The sequence below is a fragment of the Callorhinchus milii genome, unplaced genomic scaffold (genome assembly GCF_018977255.1).
Source record: "Callorhinchus milii isolate IMCB2004 unplaced genomic scaffold, IMCB_Cmil_1.0 Scaffold4, whole genome shotgun sequence".
Classification (NCBI taxonomy): domain Eukaryota; kingdom Metazoa; phylum Chordata; class Chondrichthyes; order Chimaeriformes; family Callorhinchidae; genus Callorhinchus; species Callorhinchus milii.
In genome coordinates this window covers 50,473,954-50,498,653 of record NW_024704745.1, presented here as the reverse complement: position 1 = coordinate 50,498,653, position 24,700 = coordinate 50,473,954, and the positions used below count along the sequence as shown (strand labels likewise).

Sequence of the window (24,700 nt, the reverse complement as noted above, 5' to 3'; positions counted from 1 at the left end):
AAAGTTTCACTGCCAAATTGAATTTTAATTGCACAGTTTCACAATTCTATTTTATCTATTGATCTATCATTAACCCCTCTCTTCCATTTGTACCAGTTGGAATTGGGATCCAAATTGACAGCTGGGTAGGTCACAATAAATCAGAGAAGGTGAAAACATCAAACCCAAATCTGGGTCAATCTGGGCCAATAAGACCAGAAATGTCTCAGCCCAAATCAGGGTCAACCCTGATCAAAAAGCACCACAGTGCACTTTCTAATTTAATCTGCAAAGAAAGCTGAAGTTGGTCAAGATCCAATATGTTCTCAAAGAGAAATGGGTATGGATTCTCACACTGACTCTATTGGAAGCTGTCATAGTGAGGTTTAAATGCGATATTGGTAACGGAGACTACTGCTTGTAATCCGAAGTGTGCCTCGCAGCCTGCAAAAACTCTGTTAAGATGTGATTGATCTATTCTTCTGGAGCAGAGTTCCCTCAGGCCAGCATTCAGTACAAGAATTGGGAACACAGTAGACCATCACATATTTGCATATTACGTATCCACATGTCCACTTGTCTGTGATGGAGAGGTGAACACATAGCCGCAATACAGGCAAATACATATATTGTGTACAAGGTTATTAGGCACAAAATTCAGCCAGCGCAGGGCCAAAGGACGGAATGGCCTGTTTCCACCCAGCAATACATTTGAAGGCCTAGAGATCTGTCAAAAGCCAGCACTGTTCACCAAGTTCGCCAGTGTCCTGACTGCTACAGGGGATCGCCTCCTCCTGCCTCTCGGGGACAGTTAACGCGCACTGATACAGAGACTCAGAAAGAGACACAAACTCACAGACAGAGAGAAAGACACACACACTCACAGACACACACTCACAGAAAGAGACACACACTCACAGACACAAACTCACAGAGAGAGACACATACTCACAGACACAGAGAGACACACTCACAGAGAGGAGAGAACACATAGACATGATGACAGCAGGGTCTTAGATTTAAGCCCATTTCTCGCTCGTGCTGCACAGCGCATGCAGGTCCGGAGCTGCTACACCCACAGTAAACAGCCAACAACGGGTCCGGGCGTGGGAGAAACTTCATTTTTATAGCTTTTTAGCAGAAGGGGGTGTTTGTAGTGGAGAGCGTGTTTATGGTGGATTCCGTGGAAAAACTGAGGCTGCACTTTTCTATTGGCCCAGATTATGAGGTTAGAGACAGAAATGAGTAAGAGAGAAAATAAATATAGCAGAAAAGGGGTGACACAGTGCGGTACTGTACAGCAAACACTGTACAGCTCCTGATGAATTAATGTTTTGAAGTAGACCATGTTTACGTGATGATCAATGATCTGCACTGCTTCCAACAACACAATGGGGTTGATCCCAATAGGGGTTGGTCCCAATTGGCGTGGATAATTGGCTCTCTGCTGGAGTACAAGTCTGTTCAGGTATGCATGCACATGCACACATACAAATTCATTCCGCTATGCCAAGGCAGCACCAAAATAAGAACACAAGTTCAGAGTTGTGAAGAGCAACTCGAGGACAGACACCACAAACTGTTTCTTTATACAGACAGCAATCAACAATCAGAATGGATTTCCAAGAAAGGATGGTTGAGACTAGAACACTGGACTTACTTAATCAACAACTTGTTGCTGCAATGGGTCTCTCAACACTTTTCATCCCTTCCCACCTTTAAAGCCCATCTTAAGATCTATCTTTGACCGCGCTTTTGTTTATCTTTACCCCACCCTTCACACTCCCTTCTGCCCCCTTCCCCGAAAGCTCGAGAGCTCAGTCAGCTGTGTGATGTACTTTGCGATGTATACCTGACAAGGAAGGCATTATGTAAATGTAAATTATATTGTACTGTAGTCATCAAGTCTATCTCGCAATGTAAATTCTTTACACTATGTATATTTAATGCTTTAAAAATTGCCCCTATGGATGGGCAGGTTGTTTGGCATTTGGCTGTGGGTCCATTAGAAAAGAAACATTTGCCTGTGAATAGTCTGGTTGAAGGGAAATCATACAGTGCATTCGAGGCAAAATAAACCATCAAAATCTGTAATAAAGAGGTGCATCATGTCGAACATCTATAAATTTGCCATTACTGTCTCTACATTATAAAATACTCGGGAATAATATCCCTCAGCAAATGCCCCACAATACATTACAGAATGTTATTAATCTTTTAACAAATTGCTAAAAATAAAAAAAATCCTGCCAGTTTTATTCCAATGTCCTAATTCCATTTTATTATGTGACACAGGTTACACAAAACATGGTTGGTAATACATTATTAATTTAACTGGCCTTTTCAGCAAGTGTCTCCAAGGACAGCTTTTTATTCATCATGTGAAAATACTCAATGCTATCTGTATGTTGTAGGCCTCTGAAGTTTAATTTGTAGTCTATTAATCTGCCAGACACTATTAAAGCTACGGCTTTGCAATATAACTCTGTATTCCTCCCAAGGGAATGATATGCTGTCATTATTTGGCCCAGTCATATAAGAGTCTTCACCCCAACTTGCATATTATATGGAACAGAACTCCTTGTACACCATATTAGGTGTCATGGATCATTTTAAATTATTTATAAATCTAATGGGGATTATCCCACAGCTTTCATACTGGCAGTTCATTACATTATGATCATTTTTTTCACTCCAAATCTATAAAACTCAATTTGCACCACTTGGTGGATAATGTCTTTTATGCTGTTATGGACAGCTTTAACAGTATGATTTCCATTCAAAATAACTGCACTAGGAGAAGAATTATTTACTCCAGTAATCTTCAGTCATCCCCTATGTAAATGAATGGATTTTTCTCTCTCAACACACCCTGGTGACTAAGGACAAGTTAATTCTAGTTAAACCTTTAGCAGCTTTCAGAGGTAGATTCAACTTCCACTGATACTTCAGTATATCTAAACCAAGGATTTGAAGGGTTTGATGGTCACGCACACTTACAGATCCATTATACATCCACCTGCTTCACTCAAATAACTAAGTGATGTTAATTTGCTAAAGTCCATTCGATGTATTGTGGTAGTTTACTCTTATTATTGCTTAAGTATTTAATAATAATCCTTACATTTTTAATAATAACAACAGCAACTTGGATTTATATAGCGCCCTCCACGCCGGATGGTGTCTCAGAGCGCTTCACAGTAACAGATCCCGGGGCCAAGCCAGGGAGAGGGGGAGGAAGGTGACCAAAGGCATGGTCAAAAAGAAAGGTCTTCAGCAGAGACCTGAAAGTAGGAAGAGAAGGGGCAAGGCGAAGGGAGTGAGGAACGGAGTTCCAGAGCCTCGGGGCATAGTGACAGAAGGCATGGCCACCGACGATGGAGCGGAGGACTTGGGGGACAAGGAGGAGGCCAGACCCGGAGGAATAAAGGCAATGGGCACTGTTTTGAGGAGAGAGGAGGTCAGAGAGGTAGGGGGATGCAAAGGAGTGGAAGGATTTGAAAACAAGGTGAGGATCTTGAAATCGATCCTCTCTGGGATAGGCAGCCAGTGAAGTCTGGCGAGGACTGGGGTAATCGGGGAGCAGAGTTTAGTGCGGGTAAGAATGCAGGCGGCAGAGTTTTGAATAATCTGGATTTTATGGATGGTAGTTGAGGGGACGCCGGCGAGGAGGGGGTTTGAATAGTCCAGCTGAGAGGTGACAAAGGCATGGACCAGAGTCTCAGTGGCTTTTGGGGAGAGGAATTGGCGGAGACGTGCGATGCGTCGGAGGTGGAAGAAAGCGGTGCTGGTGAGGGACCGGATGTGGGGGAGGAAGGATAATTGAGGGGTCGAACCTGACACCTAGGTTGCATATGGGTTCGGAGAGTTTTAGGTGGAGGTCGGGTAGGTGGAGGAGGTGAGAACCGTGAGATTTTAGTCGTTGATGAGAGCCAAAGAGTATGGCTTCCGTCTTGTCAACGTTCAGCTGAAGGAAATTTGCACTCATCCAACCCCTGAGGTCTGACATGCAGGCTGACAGAACATCAGGGGACTGGGGGTCGCAAAGAGAGGTGGAAAAATAGAGTTGGGTGTCGTCCGCATACATGTGGAAATGTACCCCATGTCTGTGGATGAATCCCCACGAGGGAGCATGTAGATCAGAAAGAGGAAGGGGCCAAGGATGGATCCTTGGGGTACCCCGCAGGTAACCGGATGAGAGCGGGAGTCCTGTAGCTCAGTGGTTAGAGCACTCGCTTTGCAAGCGAGAGACTTGAGTTCAATTCCAGGCAGGGCGAAACCTTGGGCAAGTTTCCTTACTCCACATGCCTAATAATAATCCCTCCAAAACCAAAAACAATAATAAATTGGTCATTTTCAATCTACGACTGTTTGTAGGACATTGCTGTGCGCAATTGGCTGCCGCGTTCGCCCACAAATATACAGTCAATTCACTTTACAGTGTGTGTGTTCTGTGAAGCGCTTTGGGACGTCCTCCCGATGTGAAAAGCACTATATCAAATGCAAGGATTATTATTATTATTATTATTATTAAGCCATTTGTTCAGATGTACTGCTGGCGGTTTGTGAGGTAGGAGGTAGGAATAATAATAATAATCCTTTCATTTTGATATAGCGCTTTTCACATCTTCTGGATGTCTCAAAGCGCTTTACAGAATATACGGTGAAGTGAATTGACTGTATATTTGTGGGCGAAACGCGGCAGCCAATTGCGCACAGCAGTGTCCCACAAACAGTCGTGGATTGAGTAACCAAATTATTATTGTTTTTTTTCTTGAGCGATTATTATCAGGCATGTGGAGTAAGGACATAATTTACATTGAATGTGAATTATTACCTTGTGTATGAATATTCTTTCATACTTCAGCCACATAATAATGTGCTTTGTTATAGATTAATGTGTTTATAATGTGAATGGATTGCAGAGCTCATTCACTGGGTATCCGTACAGCCAGCTGCGGACATTACTTAAAAGGGGCCGAGTTACAGGTCATCTGGTTCACACCAACATCACTCTGTGTGCTGAGCACGAGCAACACATAGAAAGTGATGTCCGCAACCCAATGGTCTATACGTTTGCCATTTGGATTCTGTTCACTAAAAAAAGGTCTGACTTCTGGGTCATTAAGTTTGACCAGTAAAGAATCAGCTGAGCTCAGCAAGAAAGGATGTATTTCAATAACAATAAGAGAATCATTTCCTAAATGGACTTGTGGTCTTTCACAATGTTTGCTGTATGTTTAATATTGTTAAATGAATTGGCGGTGGTGTTTCATGCAAACTACAGTTAGGATACAAACTGTCACAAACTATGAGCTTCTCAGTTCGAGTAACTGAACACTTTTGACACAACGATTAATATATTAACTGACATGGCACTGTATATCAAATACATCATTATTCCGCCAGAGGAATGTCACAAACCCTTCAGTTTCCTTTTTTTTGTGAAATCTAATTTTCCTCATTGAACTCAATTGATGAAAATGTGTGTTAAAAAAGGTTGGATTAGCTGAATAGCGGTGTCTGATAAAAATAGATGGAGTAATAACATGTATAGGTATATTCCAGAATCTTTGTTAAATAAAACACTTCTTGAGCAATGTAAGTCTGAGTCTAAAGTACAGGATTTCACAACAGGAGTTTCAGGATTAGAATCTAGCAAATGGAGACACCTTGCTTCAAAAGCAAGTGCCTCACACTGACCAGTGGGAACTCAGCTCTTGTTGGCCCTATTGGCCCAGATTGCTCTGTTTCTGGAATAGCATTCCTGTGGGTCATAGAAGCATAGAATTTTACAGCACAGAAGAAGGCCATTCGGCCCATCGTGCCTGTGCCGGCTCTTTGAAAGAGCTATCCAACTAGCCCCAATGTCCCGCTCTTATCCCATAGCCCTTCAAAATTTTAGTTTTTTAAGTATCTATCTAATTCCCTTTTGAAAGCTATTATCAAATCTGCTGCCACTACCCTTTCAGGCAATGCATCCCAGACCGCAACAACTTAATGAGAATTCTAGCTGAATTACTTATCAAAATCTCCAGTTGAAGACATGCCACAAGTTAGACCCCATAATTTCTTAACAAACATCCGTCAAAGTATGCACTCATTAAATAGTTTTTTGGGTAGTGATCATTTAAATTGACATTCTAATTGATACAATTCTCTCCGGTTTGGATAAAGAGCATCCAATTGGGATTTAAGTAATGAAGGAGCTGACATCAACACTGGCTCAATGGGTTAAATGGCCACCTTCTAAACTGTAATTGTGCATTCTATGATTTAATTGCTGTGGATTACGAGGTCTTTTTATGGTACTAATGCTTCCCAGTTGGCATGACAACAAAGGGAAAATAAGCACTATGCAGCTATCACTATTCAGCCATGATTTCCTTCAGACTTTGAATTAAATTGACCTTTGAATACAGTGAGTGAAGTCAGAATACAAATGGGGGGAATCCGCTCTATCCATCCTTTTTTTCCCCCAAGCTACATACCTCTTACGTTCCCCTTTCAATATTCCTCAAGTTAACCTTCAAGGTTATCAGAAGGTTTACTTAGGTGGCTTCAAAGAAATCTAGTATTTTGATTTTGTGGATTGACATAAAAGGACCAAATGATTTTCAATAGCTGGAATACTTTCCTCTAATAAAAATCTGCTAAGGAGGACCTAGAAAAATGTGCAACCTGTAACCAAATGTTACTTAGGGATGGTGCTAACATAATCTAGCCTACCCACAGACTTCTGGATTACTGTCCCACTTTGCTCTATTCATTCTGTCAGAACCTTCATCTTCCACACTTCTATTCAAGTATTCTTACACCCAGTGTGACTATCTCTGTTTTGGCCATCCAAGTAGTGTTTTCCTTGGTGGGATTCATTCCATGTCCTTCTCATGGTACTGATTCTCAAGCATATACCACACTTATCCTGTTCATCAGAAGCATCTTGCCATAAGATGCTCCATTATTGCACACAGTCCACTCTTCCTCATTACTTCAGAGCTCATAGCTCGGAACTCTCAGCTGATATCCAACATGATTCTTGAATAGATACTTACATAAATATACAGCCTATCCTTCTGTACCTTTGCCTGGGTTCAGCTCTCAGGATTGTTATGTAACACTAGATTGCTAAGTACTCTTTCATATTTGATGGCACATTGTTCCTCTTCTGCTCTACCAATACGGTTGCAATAGTCTTTTAATCTATGCTGTTTTTGACAGCTAAATGAACACTGTTCTTTTGGTCCCATCTTAAAATGTGTTTTCATACTTCAGTTCACCACTTGGGCATCAATGTGGTCAATTTATTGACAATTGGAAATTCATCCCAAAGTATTTTGAGCACTTCGTACCCAAAGCATACTAGGTACTTTAGACTGACACACAAAGCAAGACTACAGGAAATGTATAATAACTCATGTGAAATTTAAGTTCATTTCTCTTTAATTTGCTGTACTGATATTATTAATAAATATGATTTGGATGATTTTAAAGAGAATGAAGTTTTGGTCAGGAGTAAGATTTTAAAAGAACCTTTCCCAAAAAAATGCCAATGAAAAAGGATAAAGGACTGATGAGATTGACCAGAATGAACCAAGTTAAGCCAAATATTTGATTAACTTGGGCCAAAATTGTATTCACACCTTAATTCAGGACATTCATAAAAAGAACATTCGTTAGAAAGGCTAGCAATATTTGAAGTATGCTGAGGCTATTTCAGATCTCTCACAGACAATGTTATTAGTGTCCTGAAGGGTTTGAGGATCCATTTATTAAGAATTAGATTAAAATTCAGCAGAAGTGCAGGAGAAAGGGAGGAGGATATAAACGTAGGGCAGAAACCATCTGAAATTCCTAGTGAAGTCCTCGTCAGGATGCTATTTATTGAAAAGACTGGCACCCTGAATATTTACATCCAATTCATCCAATCTAAGACATCTGCTTGTTCAGAAAAGAATCAATACTTTTTCTCTGCGGTAGAGAAGTAAATAGACAAGGACTATTTCAGAAACAAAGCACAGTTGCAAAACAAGAATGAATTACCCCATTACAAACATAACTCCACACTCTGAATTAATATCCTCCTCTTCAGTGAGGAGAAACTAAACTCATCTAAGCACAAAGAATGGATGTCTGTTTCACTGCAAGACTATAGTTGCATTAATGCTACAACAGCAAAAACAACTTGCATTTATATAGCGCTCTTCACGCGGGTTAGTGTCGCAGATTGCTTGACAGTTGCGGTGTCTAAAAACAAGCCAGGGGAGAGGGAGGAGGGAGGTGACCATAAGCACGACCAAAAAAGAAGGCCTTTAGGTAGGATTTAGGTAGGAGTGAGGAGGCAAGGTGGAGGGATTAACGGAGATTGTTCCAGAGTTTGGGGATGTAGTGGCTGAAGGCAGGGCCAATGATAGAGAAATGAAGGGTCGAGGGATGAACAGGAGGCCAGAGCCAGCTGAGTGGAGGCAGCAGGTGGTGGAGTGGGGGGTAAGCAGGTAGGAAAGGTAGGGAGGTGCAAGGGCAAAAAATGATTTGAAAACAAGTGAAAGGATTTTGAAATCAATCCGTTCAGTGATTAGGAGCCAGTGGAGCCTGACAAGGACTCGTGTGATGGGGGTATGGAGTTTTGTGTGGGTGTGTATCTGGGCGGCGGAGTTTTGAATTCATTGGATTTTGTGTATGGTGGAGATGGGGAGACCAGCGAGGAGGGCATTAGAATAGTCCAGCTGGGAAGTGACAAAGATGTGGATGAGGGTTTCAATTGCATCAGTTGTAAGATACAGACAAAGGCAGGCAATGTGGCGGAGGTGGAAAAAGTGTTCTGGTCAGGGAACGGATGTGGGGGAGAAAGGAAAGCTGGGGATCGAACCTGACTCTGTTCATACTGCGCACAATGTAAATTTAGGGTTCTGCAACGTGACTGAGATCATGGTAGATCTCTGCCTAACTGGTTGGCATCACCCAGTCCATGATAGTTTTGACCCCAGACTCTTGTATTCTTAAACCATTTTGTTTCCCAGTTCATGAATAGATTCCATTATAATCTATCCATCCATCACCCATCACATGTCTAATATTACACCCCATTTGACCATTAATGGGCATGCTATGCATTTCCCTGCAAGCTACAGCAACACCAATTCATCTTTGGTCACATTTAATCAGCTTTCACTTTTAAAATCGTTATATTTTAGCTATACTTTAACAAGACTGAGGCTCTCCTGCATGATTCCCATCAGCACCTTCTCACCACAGACGCTGGCAACAAACTACTTGGATGTACACAACCCCGCAGAGTCTGTTCACGTACAGTGTAAATTTGTGGTTCAGCAGTATTATTGAGATCATAATGGATGTCTACTGCGTGGTTGACATCTATGAGGAAACTCAGTGTCTTGTGTAACTCTCAACTGTCCTTAAAACCCAAATTTGTGCTCAGCTTTCTCCCACTTCCATAACATTGCCCACTTCAGCCACTACCTCTCCCCACCAGCTGTCGAGACCCTAATCCATGCTTTCATCACATCCAGGCTAGATTATGCCAACTCTCTATTGCTGGACTACCTGCTCACAAGCTGTAGACTATCCAAAATTCTACAACTCGTGTTCTTTCCCACACTAGAGCCTATCACCCCCATCCTTGCCCAGCGCCAATGGCTCCCCATCGCCAACTAATTGAGTTCAAGATCCTCAATGGTTTTCTCCACTCTGGGTTCAAGACCTACATCAAAGCTTGAGTTTATAGTTCAGAATAATACTCCAATGCAGTGCTGGGGGAATGTTACATTGTCTTTTAGATGAAACATTAAAAGTGAGGCCCCATCTGCCTGTTCAACAATGTATTAATGTATTTGATGCCGCTTCATAAGAGAAGTGAGTTTCTCCTGAAGTCTTGACCAATAGTACTCCAGGTTAGACATTTCTTCAATCAGGAGGTTGTGGCGATTCAGAATTCAATGCCACAAGTGCCTATTGAGGCTGTATCATGAGTATCACTCAAAAGGATAATGGATAAGCACCAGAACAGTAAAAATGTTATAGGATGTGGGGAAAGAGCTGGATGTGGGATTTATAAGTTATAATACAGTTAACATTGGCACAGACATGATTGGTTGAATGGCTTCTTTTTGTGCTGAAAAATTCCATGTTGTATATTTCTATTAACTGGACATTCACTGCATATCAAAGTCAATTGTTGTTTCTCCCGATGTTCTGGCCAACAATCCCCCAGATAAAATTGATCATTCACTTCTTGGCTGTTTTGGGTTCGTTGTTGTGTGCAAATTGACCCCTATGTTTGTCAACAAAATAGAGTCACCACACTACAGTAAATCGTGTCAACAACAAGAACAACAAAATTACATTTGTATAGCACCTTTCATGTCGGGAGGATGTCCCAAGGCACTGGACAAAGTTTAGGACCCGAGCTGGGGTTTGGGATCGGGCAGAGTGAAGGGCAGGGGGGGATGTGGGGAAATTGAAAACATGGTCGAAGAGGAGGGTCTTGAGATGGGTCTTGAAGGAGGCAAGGGAAGGGGCGAGGCAGAGGGACTGCGGGATGGAGTTCCAGAGGATGGGGGCAGAGTGCCAGAAGACCTGTCCGCCAATACTGGGGCGAATGAGGTGGGGCTGTGAAACAGGCCGGAGCCCGTTGAGCAGAGGGAGTGGGCAGGATGGTAGGGGTTTAGGAGAGGTAGGGGGAAGCAAGACCATGGAGGGCTTTGAAGGTGAGGACCAGGATCTAGAACTTTATCCTTTGTGTGATGGGAAGCCAGTGGAGTCGGGCAGGATGGGGGTGATAGGGTCACAGAGCCTGGTGTGGGAGAGGACAAGGACTGCAGAGTTCTGGATGATCTGGAGCCTATAGATGGAGGAGTTGGGGAAGTCGACAAGCAAGGAGTTTGCATAGACAAGCCTCAATGTAATGAAAGCGCGTATGAGGGTTTCAGCCACCTGCGGAGTGAGATAGTGGTGGAGCCGGGCAATATTACGGAGGTGGGGAAAGGCAGAGCGGGTCATGGCACAGATGTGGGGTAGAAAGAATAGTTGAAGGTCAAACAAGACCCCAAGGTTCCAGACTGGTTTAGTAAGGTGGAGTGTGCAACCATGGATGGTGATGCTGTCAGCGCCTGAGGTGTGGAGGCACTGATGGGAGCCAATCAGGAGAGCCTCGGTCTTGTTGACGTTCAACTGAAGAAAATTAGCTCTCATCCAGGATTTTCAAACGCTTTGAGATGTTCTTCCAACATGAAAGCCAGTATATCAAAAGCAAGGATTATGATTATCCACGAACTGACATTCCAATGTATATCTATCTTTTGTGGGCATCCATTTATGAATGAATGGGCTTCAGAAACAGAATAGGCTTCATCTTCCAATACATCTGTGGAGTGGTCAATAATTTAGCACACTGACTGGCTGCTGTTACTAGTAATGTGTTAAGCAGACTCCTCAATGTTAATTAACAAATCATGTTTTAATTTTCACCCCAAGATAAGTTAAGAAAGTGAAGGGAAGAATTTATGCGGCGTAATTTACATTCACATCAATGGCTAAATAACTGAAGTATCTGAATTGAGGTTGTGTTAAATACTTGAATGAACCTATATTAAATAAACCTCAAGGATTCACCGTTAATCTGGCTGATGAAAATCTCTTTGGTACGTATTCCATGTTTAATGGACATATCCAGATTTCAACTGCTCTGGGATTTATCCCTACAACCACAAATGGATGATTTATCTGTATTTTTTTTTGCACAGAGACCAGTTCTTCAGCAACACACATCTTTAATCAGGGGACTGTTCAAATGCAGAATTACTGCAGTATGACTACTTTCTTGTGAGTTAGTCTGATAGGTCTCGTTTTGTTAGCACATTGCCTGTTACTGTTCTTGTGCTTGAATATACCTTTAAAATCTTTACCAATCCCTTATAATAATCCTTACATTTGATATAGAGCCAGGAGGATGGGTCTTAAAAGCACTTCACAGCATATACTGTAAAGTGGAGGTACTGTGTATTTGTAGGTGAACACGGCAGCTAATTTGCACACATTAATTTTATTTGGGGGATTGTTTTTATATTTGTAGGTGAATGGGGAAGCCAGCTTGAACACATTAATTTTATTTGGGGGATTGTTAGCCAGGACACCAGGAGAATCTCCTTAGCATTTTTGAATAGTGTCTTTCACATTTAACTGAACAGACAGAAGGCACCTCGATTTAAAGCCTCATCCGAAGGACGGTATCTCTGACAATGTAGGGCTGCAATGCCACACAACACACACAAACTCAGTATTTAGCAAACTAACCTATATCCCAAATAATTTAGTGTTGTGATAACTAAAATTCACAAAATAAAACTTGGGTAGGAATGATTTAATGGTCATAATGCTGGTGCTGCCCATTAAATTATATTCCATGTATATTGCCCAGGGCTAACATTTGTGTTTAGTTATCATTCTGGGGAAAGGATATCCAACTAATGTATTCAGTTTCAATGATTGTTCAGACAATAATAATGAGTTATTACAATACCTTGGATCCATAAGCAATAATTCTGCTATTTATATGGTAAATAATTTACCATTTCTGTAATTATTTAGGGAACATTTGTACTATAAAAGTCATTCATAGTTCTTATTATGAAAAGGCAGCCTGAATTATGTCTGCAACATTACTACAAATCCTGATACAGACTTTAACTGTGCAGAAAGACATCAAAAGGAAAACAATCTTGCTCAATAAATTTAGGGAAAACATGGAAGCGTTTTATATATCTGTATGTGGCAGACTTAAAGGAAAATAAATGAGGTACTTGTTAGAGAAGCATGTGATTTATGGCTTCCCTTGGTATTTAAGGTCACATTCACTTAAAATGCCATTGTTCATTCAGGAGATATGGCTCGAAGGGAAGCTGGTAAAGTCTTTAATATGTAGCCAGCAATGATAGAGATGTATGTTCTCCAATAACCCACAGTCCAGTAATAGGGGCCCTAATGCATCTTTAAATCTGACTTTTCCTCTCGCAATTGTGTTCTCAGAGGAAAGTCACCTTCATAAAGTCAAAGCCACTGACCAATTTATACCAAGCATCTCTCTTTTTAAGATGCCAGGATTTTTTTTCTGGAAAAAAACTCTTCTGAATGCCATTTCCAATCAACATCATTTTAATTTACCGAGCTGGTAATTAACTTCCTGCTTAATTTGTCACACTTAATTTAAATTCTGCCGGGACTGACTTGAGCTGATGGTGAGATGTACGGTGATGGCAGCTGCGGTGGACAGAGGTAATGGCCGTTGGCATTCCCAATTTGTCATTCCTGATTAAAGTTCCCCTGTCAAGACAGGGCCCTCACAAGCTGTGGTCGGCAGTTTTAGAATTGACAACAAGTGTGAACATAAAAGTAGCACTGATAATGAGCTTGATGTGATCAGATTAATCAGCTAAATAACTGAGTGTGTCCCTGCAATAATCCATGATCCCAAATGATTTCTGGATGTAGGATGAGACATTGAAAATAAAAGGAGACTTGAAGGTATCATGTCTCCAGTGGATGTAGAAAAAAATCTAAATTATTAACCAAGGCCTTATATTTTGTCTATAGCGTCTGATCACACAGAAATGTCTTGGCACACTTTGCAGGAAACTGCTGTCAGGTGAAGTGACTGTTTTTTTTTGTTGGCAAACACGGTAGCCAATTATGCCAGCAAGGTCCCACAAGCAGCCAAGAGGTGAATGACCTTGCATTTGGTTTTAGCTGGTTAAAGTTGAACACACACTCTGGGATCCCACAAGCCTTGGCTTCTGCCAACCTGCACTAAAAAGAGTGCTTCTCTCAAGGGAGAGAATGTACACTCTACTGCAGGCAACTGGAAATTTCCATGCATTTGTGGAACTCTGAGTTGCTTGGTTCAGATATTAAGCATGGGTAAGGGTTTCCATGTGTGACAGCTGATCAAACCAAAATACATGTCATCAGTCACTACACCTTGTGTAGTGACTTGTGAAGAATTTCATCCTTTTAAAACTTCTGCACCAATGCTCTGGCTTTTCATGTTCATTGGGTAATAAGTCAGAGCTTACACTATTGATTGGAACTGACGAATGATGAACATTTTCACATCTTGGCTCTTTTTCCTTGCTCTTTCATGTTTATTGCAGAAGCACTCCTGCAGAAAGTTGTATCGATTCATTTTTCAGAGACGTCTAACACTTTTGTTTAAAAAAACCTTAAGCACTACCCGATACGCTTCAAAGTGTCAATTATTTTTCTAATAGTTTTCATGTACATTCGTTGCCTTCGATCCAGTCTAAATTTACAAAACCTTTTCCTGATCCTATATAATAATCCATAATTTATTTAACTAATAGCATCCACTTCCCTTAATTTACCATAAAAGATATTTATCTTACAAAATCTAAACACAGATAAGAACCTGTTTTCATGATCAATTTGATACAGATTACTGGGTTTAGACTACAGGAAATCTACCAGCCAGTATATGTTGCTTTGGCTAGACTTATTAGATGTTTCAATACGCCACATTTTTAAAGTCCGAGGATCTTAAATGTTAAGGTCCTCATTCTAACCTTCAAATGTCTTAATATACTTGCCCTCCCCCGTATCCTCCTTTGATCTTACTTCATTGTGCACCAATTTGTGCAGAGCAATGTCCCACAAACAGCCATAAAGTAAATGACCAATTTTATCTGGAGATTGTTGCCAGGACACCGGGAGAAATTCCCTTCACATTACAAATTACAACGCAATGTCAAATCCAACCTCTTAATTTATTAAATCATTTTGCTGTGACTTGCATTTCAAGCAACACATTTTAATGTGCTACCAAGAATGATGCTAACAGTCACAAATATTTCTACATGATGGAGTTTTAATTTCTTAGCTTTCACCTAATTAGTCTTAAAGGAATGTGTGTGCCATCAAAAGGCGGTATTCAAATAATTAAAAATGAAAATGACAGTTATATTTTATAGTTAATTACTTTAAGAACCCTGTAGCAAACATTAGCAGAATAGGGTTGTAATTCAGTCAATCCGTTGCCTTCTAAAATATTAGGCATTATGTACAAGAAAGCCATGACATCTACAAACACAACTTGATTTTGATTTATTTATTATGATTAATGGCTTCTTGAAGTGCCTTTGACCAACTCCATTCTTAATACTTACGTTAAACAGCAGTGAAAGGCTGAAGGAGAAATATTGGGAGTTACGGCAAACAAAGGCACTCCAAAATAGCCACAAGCGCTTTAGAGGAAATTCGTGTCACAAGACATTATTACACGTCAATATTTTTTGGCTCCTACTTTAATAGAGGTTTTGACAGAAGCGAGGTTTTGTTATCCTTATTGGATAGCAAACTATCCCAAAAGAAGTGGCAATTGAGAATTATTCAATACACTTTAAAGGCTCACCAACAACAACTTGCACTTGTACAGCATTCTCCAAGCAGGGTAGCGTGCCTTTCCCATGGTAGAGAGCTTAACATTGACTCCAAGCCAGGGAGGGGGAATATCAGAATGAAGTGTTAGGCTATGGAGTATTTGCTGCCCCTTATCGATTTTGTAGTCATAAGAAAAATTGCCTTTCCGCCTCAACAAAAGCAACTTACATTGATGTTAGTAAATTAAAATCTTGGATACATGTTAAATTGCAAAAAACATAGATAATCAAATATTGAATACTTATGCACATACTTTACAAATAACGCCACATACTGGGCCAAGTAAATTGGTCTACTAACAATTTAAAGTGACCATTACCATGATGTTCTGCCAAATATAAAATGCTCGGCTCGCATTGACCTGCTTCGTATACTCCATCCTAACTTCCCCACCAATGGGTTGGCTGTTAACCTATCTACCCCCACTCTCTGGAACTTCATCCTGAAGTCCTTCACTCTCCCTCACCTTGTTCAAGGTTACTTTCAAGATGTACCTCTTTGACCACGCTTTTGGTCATCGTTCCCCTCTCCATCCCCCTTGGCTCCAATGCCCTAGCTCGGGTGCCCAGCCAGGATTGTTAAGTAGCTTGGGACATCCTCACGATGGGAAAGGCACTAAATAAACCTTTATAAGTCACTGGTTAGACCTCAGCTGGAGTTTAGTGTCCAATTCTGGGTACCACACTTTAGGAAGAATATCAAGGCCTCGGATAGGGTGCAGAGGAGAATGGTACCAGGGATGAGGGACTTTAGTTAAGTGGAGAGATTAGAGAAGCTGGGTAGCTCTTTCAGAGAGCTGGTACAGACACAATGGGCCGAATGGCCTCCTGTAATATTCTATGTTTCTACAATTTCTAGCATTTCTGGCACTGCTACATTTTACGAGATTCTAAGTAATGCAAAGTAACTTGAACAAAAAGGTAAGAGACATAGGATGCAAATTTTTAATTTCCATTTGATAAGCAGTGCAGGTGTAATGGAGGATTAAAACAGAAGCAAAATGGTATTTGGGATTTGAAGCAGCCATTGTTGTCCTTGATTTTGCACAAAACAACATATTCTTTTTGATGGCTGTAAGAAGTATTTAACAGAGATTGTACCAAAACAGGCTATTTGGCCCAACTAGTTCATGTCAGTCTTTCTACAACACATGCGCCTCCATCTCCCTGCCTTTCCTCTACTCTCTTCTCCATCATCTTTGCTGTGAGCTTCCTCTGAAGTGCACAACACCAATTCTGTGGCTAAGTACACCAACGCCAAGACAAGGCCAAACCGTTATAACTTCAATAGCCTTTAATAATGACAATTTACACATTGGTGTACAGTTTAAAATACAAGCATCAAACAGACAACTTACTTAGAAGTTGAAGCACTAGTTCGCTGACACCTCTTTGTTGCCATCAGAGCATCATTGGCAGATTTTAATTGCCTGCTCTGAATTGACTTTTATGAGTGAATTGATACATGAGATGAGTTTGGGCAGAGACATTTGTCAAGATCTGTTGTATCATAGCATTAGGTCACTGATTACTATTCACATTTAACATTAAAAATGTCTCCATGAGTTTGTTATGGTGATAAGTTTCCAAATGTGAATCTCCAGAGTCCGTATTGCTCAGTTTCTGAATTACCACCGGGGATAATTTATGCAACGCTTTATAGATTGGAAACTGTGCCCATCTCTACAGCCTTCGGGGCAGTGCATTCCACATTTTCCACAACCTTCTGTGAAGAAATGTTTTCTGATCTCCCTTTTAACCATCTCAGCTCAAATTTTCTGTTGTCTTCACAATTTTTAGTTTAGTGTAATCAGCAAATGTGGAAATAACCCCTTCTACTAGGACAGCAGAAAATATTGAGGAATGTATCAAGCAGCATTCTCTTTGCCTTGTTTACTGTTGCCTCATGTGCTTTGGACACAGTGAGCAACAACACCATTGCGTCTTTTTCAACTATGAATAATGCAACTTGGGTGAGTTAATAGTGCCCCCATAGAGCTGTGCCTTGTGAAAAGATGAATGAGTTAAATGCTTTCAGGGGAGAAAGTGATAAGAAAAAGCAATGAGAATTTTAACAAGAGAAAACACATGATCCCCTAAAGGACATTACAGAGATAGTTCTCTTACCTACTGATTTCAATAGAAGTTGTAGCACAAACAGAGTTGTCTACAATGAACATTCAGCTTTCACTTAATGCAATTAAACATGAAGCAAATGTACACCACTTGGATTTTCATAGATTTTTTTTCCCTGAGTGAAGCAGCCTTGATAGCCGGAAGTGATCTATTGTGTTAATAAAAACAAACTTGCTGGAAATCTGAAATAAAAACCGAAAAGATAAAAATCCAAACCAGGACACCAGGCATTGAACTACCCCTATCTGAGAATACTTTTGCATGATGTACTTAGATTAATTTCACTGTGGTTGCATTTCACAACCCTGTTTGAGTCCACAAACCCAGACACAGTGTTATAATAGTGTGATGCATATTGGCTGACAGCTTATCAGATCATTACTGATGTCACTTCCTGCAAATGGCCTGTGCAAAGTACTTTCTGTGCATAGCATACACATGCAGCAAATTATTTAAGTGGTGTTTCCTGAGCAGAGCACAGAATATATAGGAAGCTAACCAGGAGGCACTGGAACCTGGATGTGTGCTGCTCTCTACTGAAACACTTTATAACAAGTTTGGCATCTTGTTGATGACCCACTGTACCTGCCTCTTTGGTTAAAACAAAGTTAGTGGTTAAAAACTAACCACTTAATAGGGTCACTTTCAGTCCAATAATTCCATTTTGATAAAGGAGTATACATGAGGCCCAAAGTTTCTCATTGGTTTAGCCTAAAGACCATTGTCTTAAACTTAAAACATTGTGCAGAATTTTGGAAAATTCTTAAATTCAGAAGTAGTTTTAAAGAATATAAGAATCAAGGAAATTTTGTGTCCAAATTAAGAATGAATTGAAATATTTATCAAATTCTCCACCAAAGTACATTTTTTAACTCAATGGTTTTAAAACTATGACCAAAATGTTGAATCTTTCAAATGTTAACTTTCTTTTCTTTCAGACGCAATTTATCCTGTTTGTTTCTTCACTAATTTCTGCATATCTGACTCACCAAGATAGTGTTGGGGGCACTCTGCATTGCTGGAGGTGCCAGCCTTTGGATGAAATGTTAAACCAAGGTCCCATTGCCTGTTCAGATGGATGTTAAAAATTCCTGACACTACCCTAAAAGGAAAATAGTTTCTCCCAATGTCCTGGCCAACATAAAATTGGTCATTCACGTGTAGGCTATTTGTGAAACTTTGCTGTTTGAAAATTGGCTGCAGTATTTGCCTCCAAAACTACACAATCACCAGCTTTACAATTAACTTCTGTGAAGCACTTTGAGACATCCTCTCATCTTGAAATGAGCTAGCAATGCCTTTCAAGTAGCTCTCAATAGTGGAGCTTTCAAATAACAGACGCATATTCTGATACTTGGTAACAGATATATCTCTCAGAATTTCTATTCAATACAATTTTCCATCTCATTTGACTTATAAATAAATATTGCGGAGAAATGAATTTGCCATGCACTGAAAGTAGACCATTAGGATTTCAGTAAATTAGTCCATTATTCATACCTTCTTTGCAAGCAAAAGAGATATTATCACGAAAAAATGACATTAATTTGGAGAATGTTTATTTTGAACAGAAGCTGCAATCAGTTGGTATTGTGCATAACCTGAAAATTAAATAAATACATATTTGAAAAACCTCAGTTGTCAGTGTCTCTCCGTTGTCTCTTCCTTTAAAATTGTTTCATTTATTTAATTGTCTATTCTACTGGAGGAGCTGGTAAAATTAAAATACTCTGTTGGTGAGATGCATCCAGTAAAAGAGCAATAGAAACTATGAGATCATATCACCAGAATCAGCAGGTTCATTTGCAGAGAGCCAATCTCCAAAGTGAAATTCAATAGGGATTAGTTCATTCTGCGTTTATACTTGTGGGAGCCAAACTGCTTGGAGCATGGACAGAAAAAAATGGTTTTAATTGTGGTTTGGTATTAATATTATTAAAGAGCCTCTCATGGCGAGGGACCTAAGGTGGTTTAAATGGCTCACGAGTTTAAACTAACCAGGCAAATGAATCCAGTGGGATTCACACCCATTGCATTTAAATTGCAGGGATACAAATTGCGCTGCCCCTGAAACCACCTCTACCAGCTGGTATCTGGAGTGGCACTTACTCCCACCCAGCATGGTTTGTGCTTGCTAAACCCTCTACTTATATTGTACATTACAAAGCAAATCACTGTCAAATGTGAAGTGTAAGCACAGCCACAGATTTCAGATTCTACTCTGGAGGATCAAAAGTGAATCAAGTTCTGCTTTGGAAAGTTCTTGAGGATCAATGAAGAGATCGCCAATAGAACTGAGAATTCAGTTCCAAAATTTCTTATGCACTTTGCCTTAAGATCAATGTGCTGAAATCTAAACATTTGTGGAACTTTGGAAAATTCTTAAATTCTGTCTCAATTCGAAAGCTATTTTTTCACCATTTTTCAAAAGTAAAGTTAATTAAACCAAATTAAGAATTTTCCAAAATTCTGCCAAATCTTATATTTTTCATCAATGATCTTAAGGTTAAAACCATGTGAAATTTAAGAATTAGAGGAGTCAAAGTACTTCTGAATTTGGGAAGCTGAATCTGTATTTCTGTGCTCAATACACAAAAACAATATGCAAATCTTCCTAAACTACCAGGGAAAAACAATGTCTCTCTCGCAATCTTCCCAAGAAAATAAATATACATACATACTACACTGGAAGCACCATGCTTAATCACCTCATCCCCAATCAACTGGACAGCATTGTTAGAAAAAAATATACAGATTCCAACAATAGAAAAAGTACCCATCCCTAAGAGCACCAATGAACATGTTTATCTGTCCATCTTTGTCTTTGGATGTAGGTTTTCTAACAATATCTCATACTGAGGAACATTTTAAAATCTGTTTTTGCACATAGTTAACCTAACTACACATTTTGCACATGGGTTTGTTAACCCAGCCTGATAATTAGGCTACTTAGCACTGCTTGTGGAGGTTGTATTAATTCTCAGTTGGTTACTTTTCAAGTTTCCTGTTCATTTCTGAACCCGGATTTACACACCACGAACATTTGCACATACTGCTTAAAATTAGCTTAGTCACAGACCAACATTAAGGGAGGGGAAGATCATCTCAATTATTCTTTAATTCAAATAACCCTCCAGGAGATCTCCAGAATGTGCCCTTGAATTCTTATCTATCAAGCAAGAATCACTAACAAGGGAACTAATCAGCAAAAGTGTTATGGAGAAACAAAGAATTAAATGCCTTCAAGGTTCCAACACAGGATGAAATGACCCAAGAATCCTCCAGGAAATGAATGAGGAAACAGGATAGGTTCTGATTAATATGTTTAAGAGCTCCACAAATGCACAGTGGTGGACAGCAAATGCATTCCCACTTTTCAAAGAGGAGACATGAATCAGCAAAGTCATCCAACACTGGTAGAAAGGACATCACTCAGGAGCACAGAACACTATCAATATTCTTGTAAAAAGCACAGAAGTCTTAAGTAGCAATCAGTATTGTTTTTGGAAGTAACAAGTCATGGCCCAGAAATCTATTGAAATTCTTTGATAAATAACTTAACAAAGCCAGCCTATGTAGTGAATATAGCTTTGGTGGAGTTTCATAAAGCACTTGGTATATGTTCTGCTTACAAGGCTTTTAACATCTCAAGTGAAGTCTGTATGCTGTTTTCTGCTCAATCACTGAACGATTTTATAAATCACTTGTAATATTACTCAGGAACAATAAGCGCTTTATTTCCATTTTAATAGGATTCTAATAGGCTACCCGTTTCAACACGATCTCTTAATAAGAAGAGATACATTTTGGTAAACAGAAATGCATCACCTTGACTTTGTAGAACTCATTTTGAAAGTATATCAGTCGCAGATCAGCGTGATGCACTTCTGATTTCATTATTAAAGTATCCAGTTGAAATCACCACACGTTCTACTACACTTTACAGTAAATCTTGTGAAACATTTAAGACATCCTCTGAATGTGAAAGATGCTATATCAAATGTAAGGATTATTATTAATAGTAAAAATAGATAACAACAATAACAACAACAAGATTACATTTGTATAGCTCCTTTCACGTCGGGAAGACATCCCAAGGCTCTGACAAAGAAAAAAGTTACAAATAAACACTTCATTATACTGCATTATCCATCTTCCCTTTTCTCCATTTTACAGTTTACTCTATATTATGCCTTATCGTTAATATTTTATTCATCACTTTTTCAGCCAATTTTATGTATTCTGTTCAAAAAATGTATCTTTATTCGTTGATCTCTATTGAATGACTGTCTATTTAAACCTGGGGTTCTATCTATTAACATTTGTGTTCGATCGGTTGAAAACCTGTCTTAAACCAGAATCAAAGCTAGACTGATTGCAGTTTGATCTGATGACTTGAAAGGAAGTAACAGTTCAAAAGTCTGATGTCTACTTGGAGACTAAAACAAGGCCAGTGCTTCTCATTAAGATTACCAACTCATCAGCAGCCTTGGAAATGAAACCTTCACAAAATCAGACAACTCAGCAAAGTTGCTTTGCGGGATAAAGATTAGCGTTCTTAAATTAATAGCAAATTAGTCAATTGGATTAAAAAGTGACTCAATGATTATAAATTGAAGCACGAGTTATATATTACAAGTCAGCAAGTAACTTGAATATGTTTCATTAAAATCTGTGTCCCAATTGATGCCTAGCCAAAATAAATAATTATGAAGAGAATCTATACACCGAATCTGGATCACAACAAGCCGGGGTTCAGTACAACACATCTAACTGCTTCCAAATCTTACAGGAATGGAAACAAGAGGAAATGGGGGCAATCCTAAATGGGCATGGAGTTCAACTGATGTCCCTCCCTCTTCCCCTGGCTCAGTGTCAGACCTCTGCGTGGTCAAGCGCTCTACCCCATGTAAAAGGCACTGTATAAATACAAGTTGTTGTCATTGTCTTTAGCATATGGTTTTGGTTCAACACACTTTACTCAACTATAATATGCTTTATAAATCCTAGAATTAATGTGAGAAATCCATCATATCTTTTTGTCAGTTTTGCAAGGTATTAAAACTTTTTGTTCACAAGAATGTAATTTAATCCTGAAATTTAAACGACGGTTATGAATGGCCTCGTTTACACTGTTATGCTTTACATCGCTAACCAAATAATTAAATTAGATTACAACTTTCTGTCCATTTTCCTGCACGCAATTTCATGCCCACTCATGGGATCTCTGAAAGCCATCAATATGGAAAGACAAGTGTAGCTGAGGAAGTGAGAGGAGAAAGGAAGGAGGAGACAGTGGAAATAAATCTTCCTCATAACAGCTCTGTAAAATAAAGTTTTTACAGGCTGGGAAGAAATAGGTTAGCACGAGACACGGTTAGATTAAGTTCCTGCTCAACTGGAACACACACATGTTTACAATCTGATCTTCATGAAGCAACAGAAGACAGATTTTGGAGTCCTGTAGCTCAGTGGTTAGAGCACTCGCTTTGCAAGCAAGAGACCTGAGTTCAATCCCAGACAGGGCGAAACCTTGGGCAAGTATCCTTACTCCACACAGAGCCTAATAATAATCCCTCCAAAATCAAAAACAATAATAAATTGGTCATTTTCAATCTACGACTGTTTGTGGGACATTGCTGTGCGCAATTGGCTGCCGCGTTCGCCCACAAATATACAGTCAATTCACTTTACAGTGTCTTCTGTGAAGCGCTTTGGGACGTCCTCCCGACGTGAAAAGCGCTATATCAAATGCAAGGATTATTATTATTATTTATTAGATGTACCTTAACCGATTGCCTAGTATTGGTCCATGCTTAGAATTGTAAATACCTTTCAAATAATGTTACTGTTATTGCTATAAGTTTGACTTTGAAGAGTTCACTGTTTTAAAACTAGAGCTAGCTAATAGCCATTAGTGATAATCAGAAGAGCAGAAAATTGCACTGTGTTGTATATGTATATGTTGTATATGGGTAATGTTTACTCCCACAATCACCAACAGTACCATTACATTGTGACCTGGTTATTCATGTGTTGTGGTTTGGTTACTTGTGAGTTATTGAAATCGAGTGGTTGGATCATTTTCGTTTTTTCCTCCCTTGAATGGAGACATTCGGTCGTACAGCCCAGGCTAATGGATTCCAATTATGTTACGAGATAGTCTCGGTTTGTTCAGTGAACTCAACCCTGTAACCACAGGATTGCAAAGGGGGCATCTTAACACTTATTCTACAGGGGTCACAGGTATATCTTCTTTGAACTCTTAAGGTAGAAAAGGCCACTTACCAGCTTGATTTGTTGTAACGTTGATTATGGCAAACTGCCTGGCAAGCATGCTGATGTCGGAGACACCACTCACTGACTGAATCTCAAAGGTGTAGTTCATGTGGGCAAGAAAGTCAACGACTGCCACTGAGGTGTTTTTCAGACCTGTGTTTTGAGGTAAAAAACGCAAGCCTCCTCCACAGGGCTCGCACCTCTTAGGGCCTAAGCCACACCTCTTACAGATGACATTGTAGCTGAGATCCTTCCTTCCCCCTGTATCGATTGGTGGACTCCATTCTAGGATTAGCGCTGACTCATTAATGTTGAAAATGACATTTCGAGGGACAGAAGGAGGTCCTGGGGGTAAAAAAAAAGCAAAAAATAGGTTAAAGCTGCCTTATCCTCTTTTTCAATGATTTACTTGTCAGTTTCAGGTCAATCTCACAAACTCATAATCAACCGAGCACCAAAGATCTCTGTGCAATCAGGCTGTATTAGATTTGTGGCTATAAGAAAATCAATTGCCATAACATTAACTTTCAAGAGTTGGATATTGCAACTGGTCATGCACCCAAAAAGCAACACTGAGATTTTGTTTAATACTGAAGTTCCTGGAAGATCCTGGCAACATATATTAGGTGCTTGACCATTACCATCGCCAGCCCTACATTTATATACGAAGGCCTCCATTAAGTTCAGAAATAGCTTCAATAAATGATTGTTTTGCAATCCCAAACAAAACTATGAAAATTTGTTGTCACAAAGGAACTGTACAGGCTGCAAGGAAGGATTGATTTGCTGAATCTGTGTATCTCAGAGCAGGGTTATACTTCCAGTATTGTGCAAGACCA

General features: G+C 39.8%; 1 protein-coding gene across 1 annotated transcript in view; it reads right to left on the bottom strand.

The window, feature by feature from the left end:
- The window catches only part of epha6 (eph receptor A6), a 309,294-nt gene that overhangs the window by 97,621 nt on the left and 186,973 nt on the right, over positions 1–24,700 (bottom strand). The window contains exon 5 of the mRNA XM_042334275.1: positions 23,871–24,206. Coding sequence (XP_042190209.1) covers positions 23,871–24,206 — 336 coding nt within the window. The remainder of the gene's footprint in view (positions 1–23,870; positions 24,207–24,700) is intronic.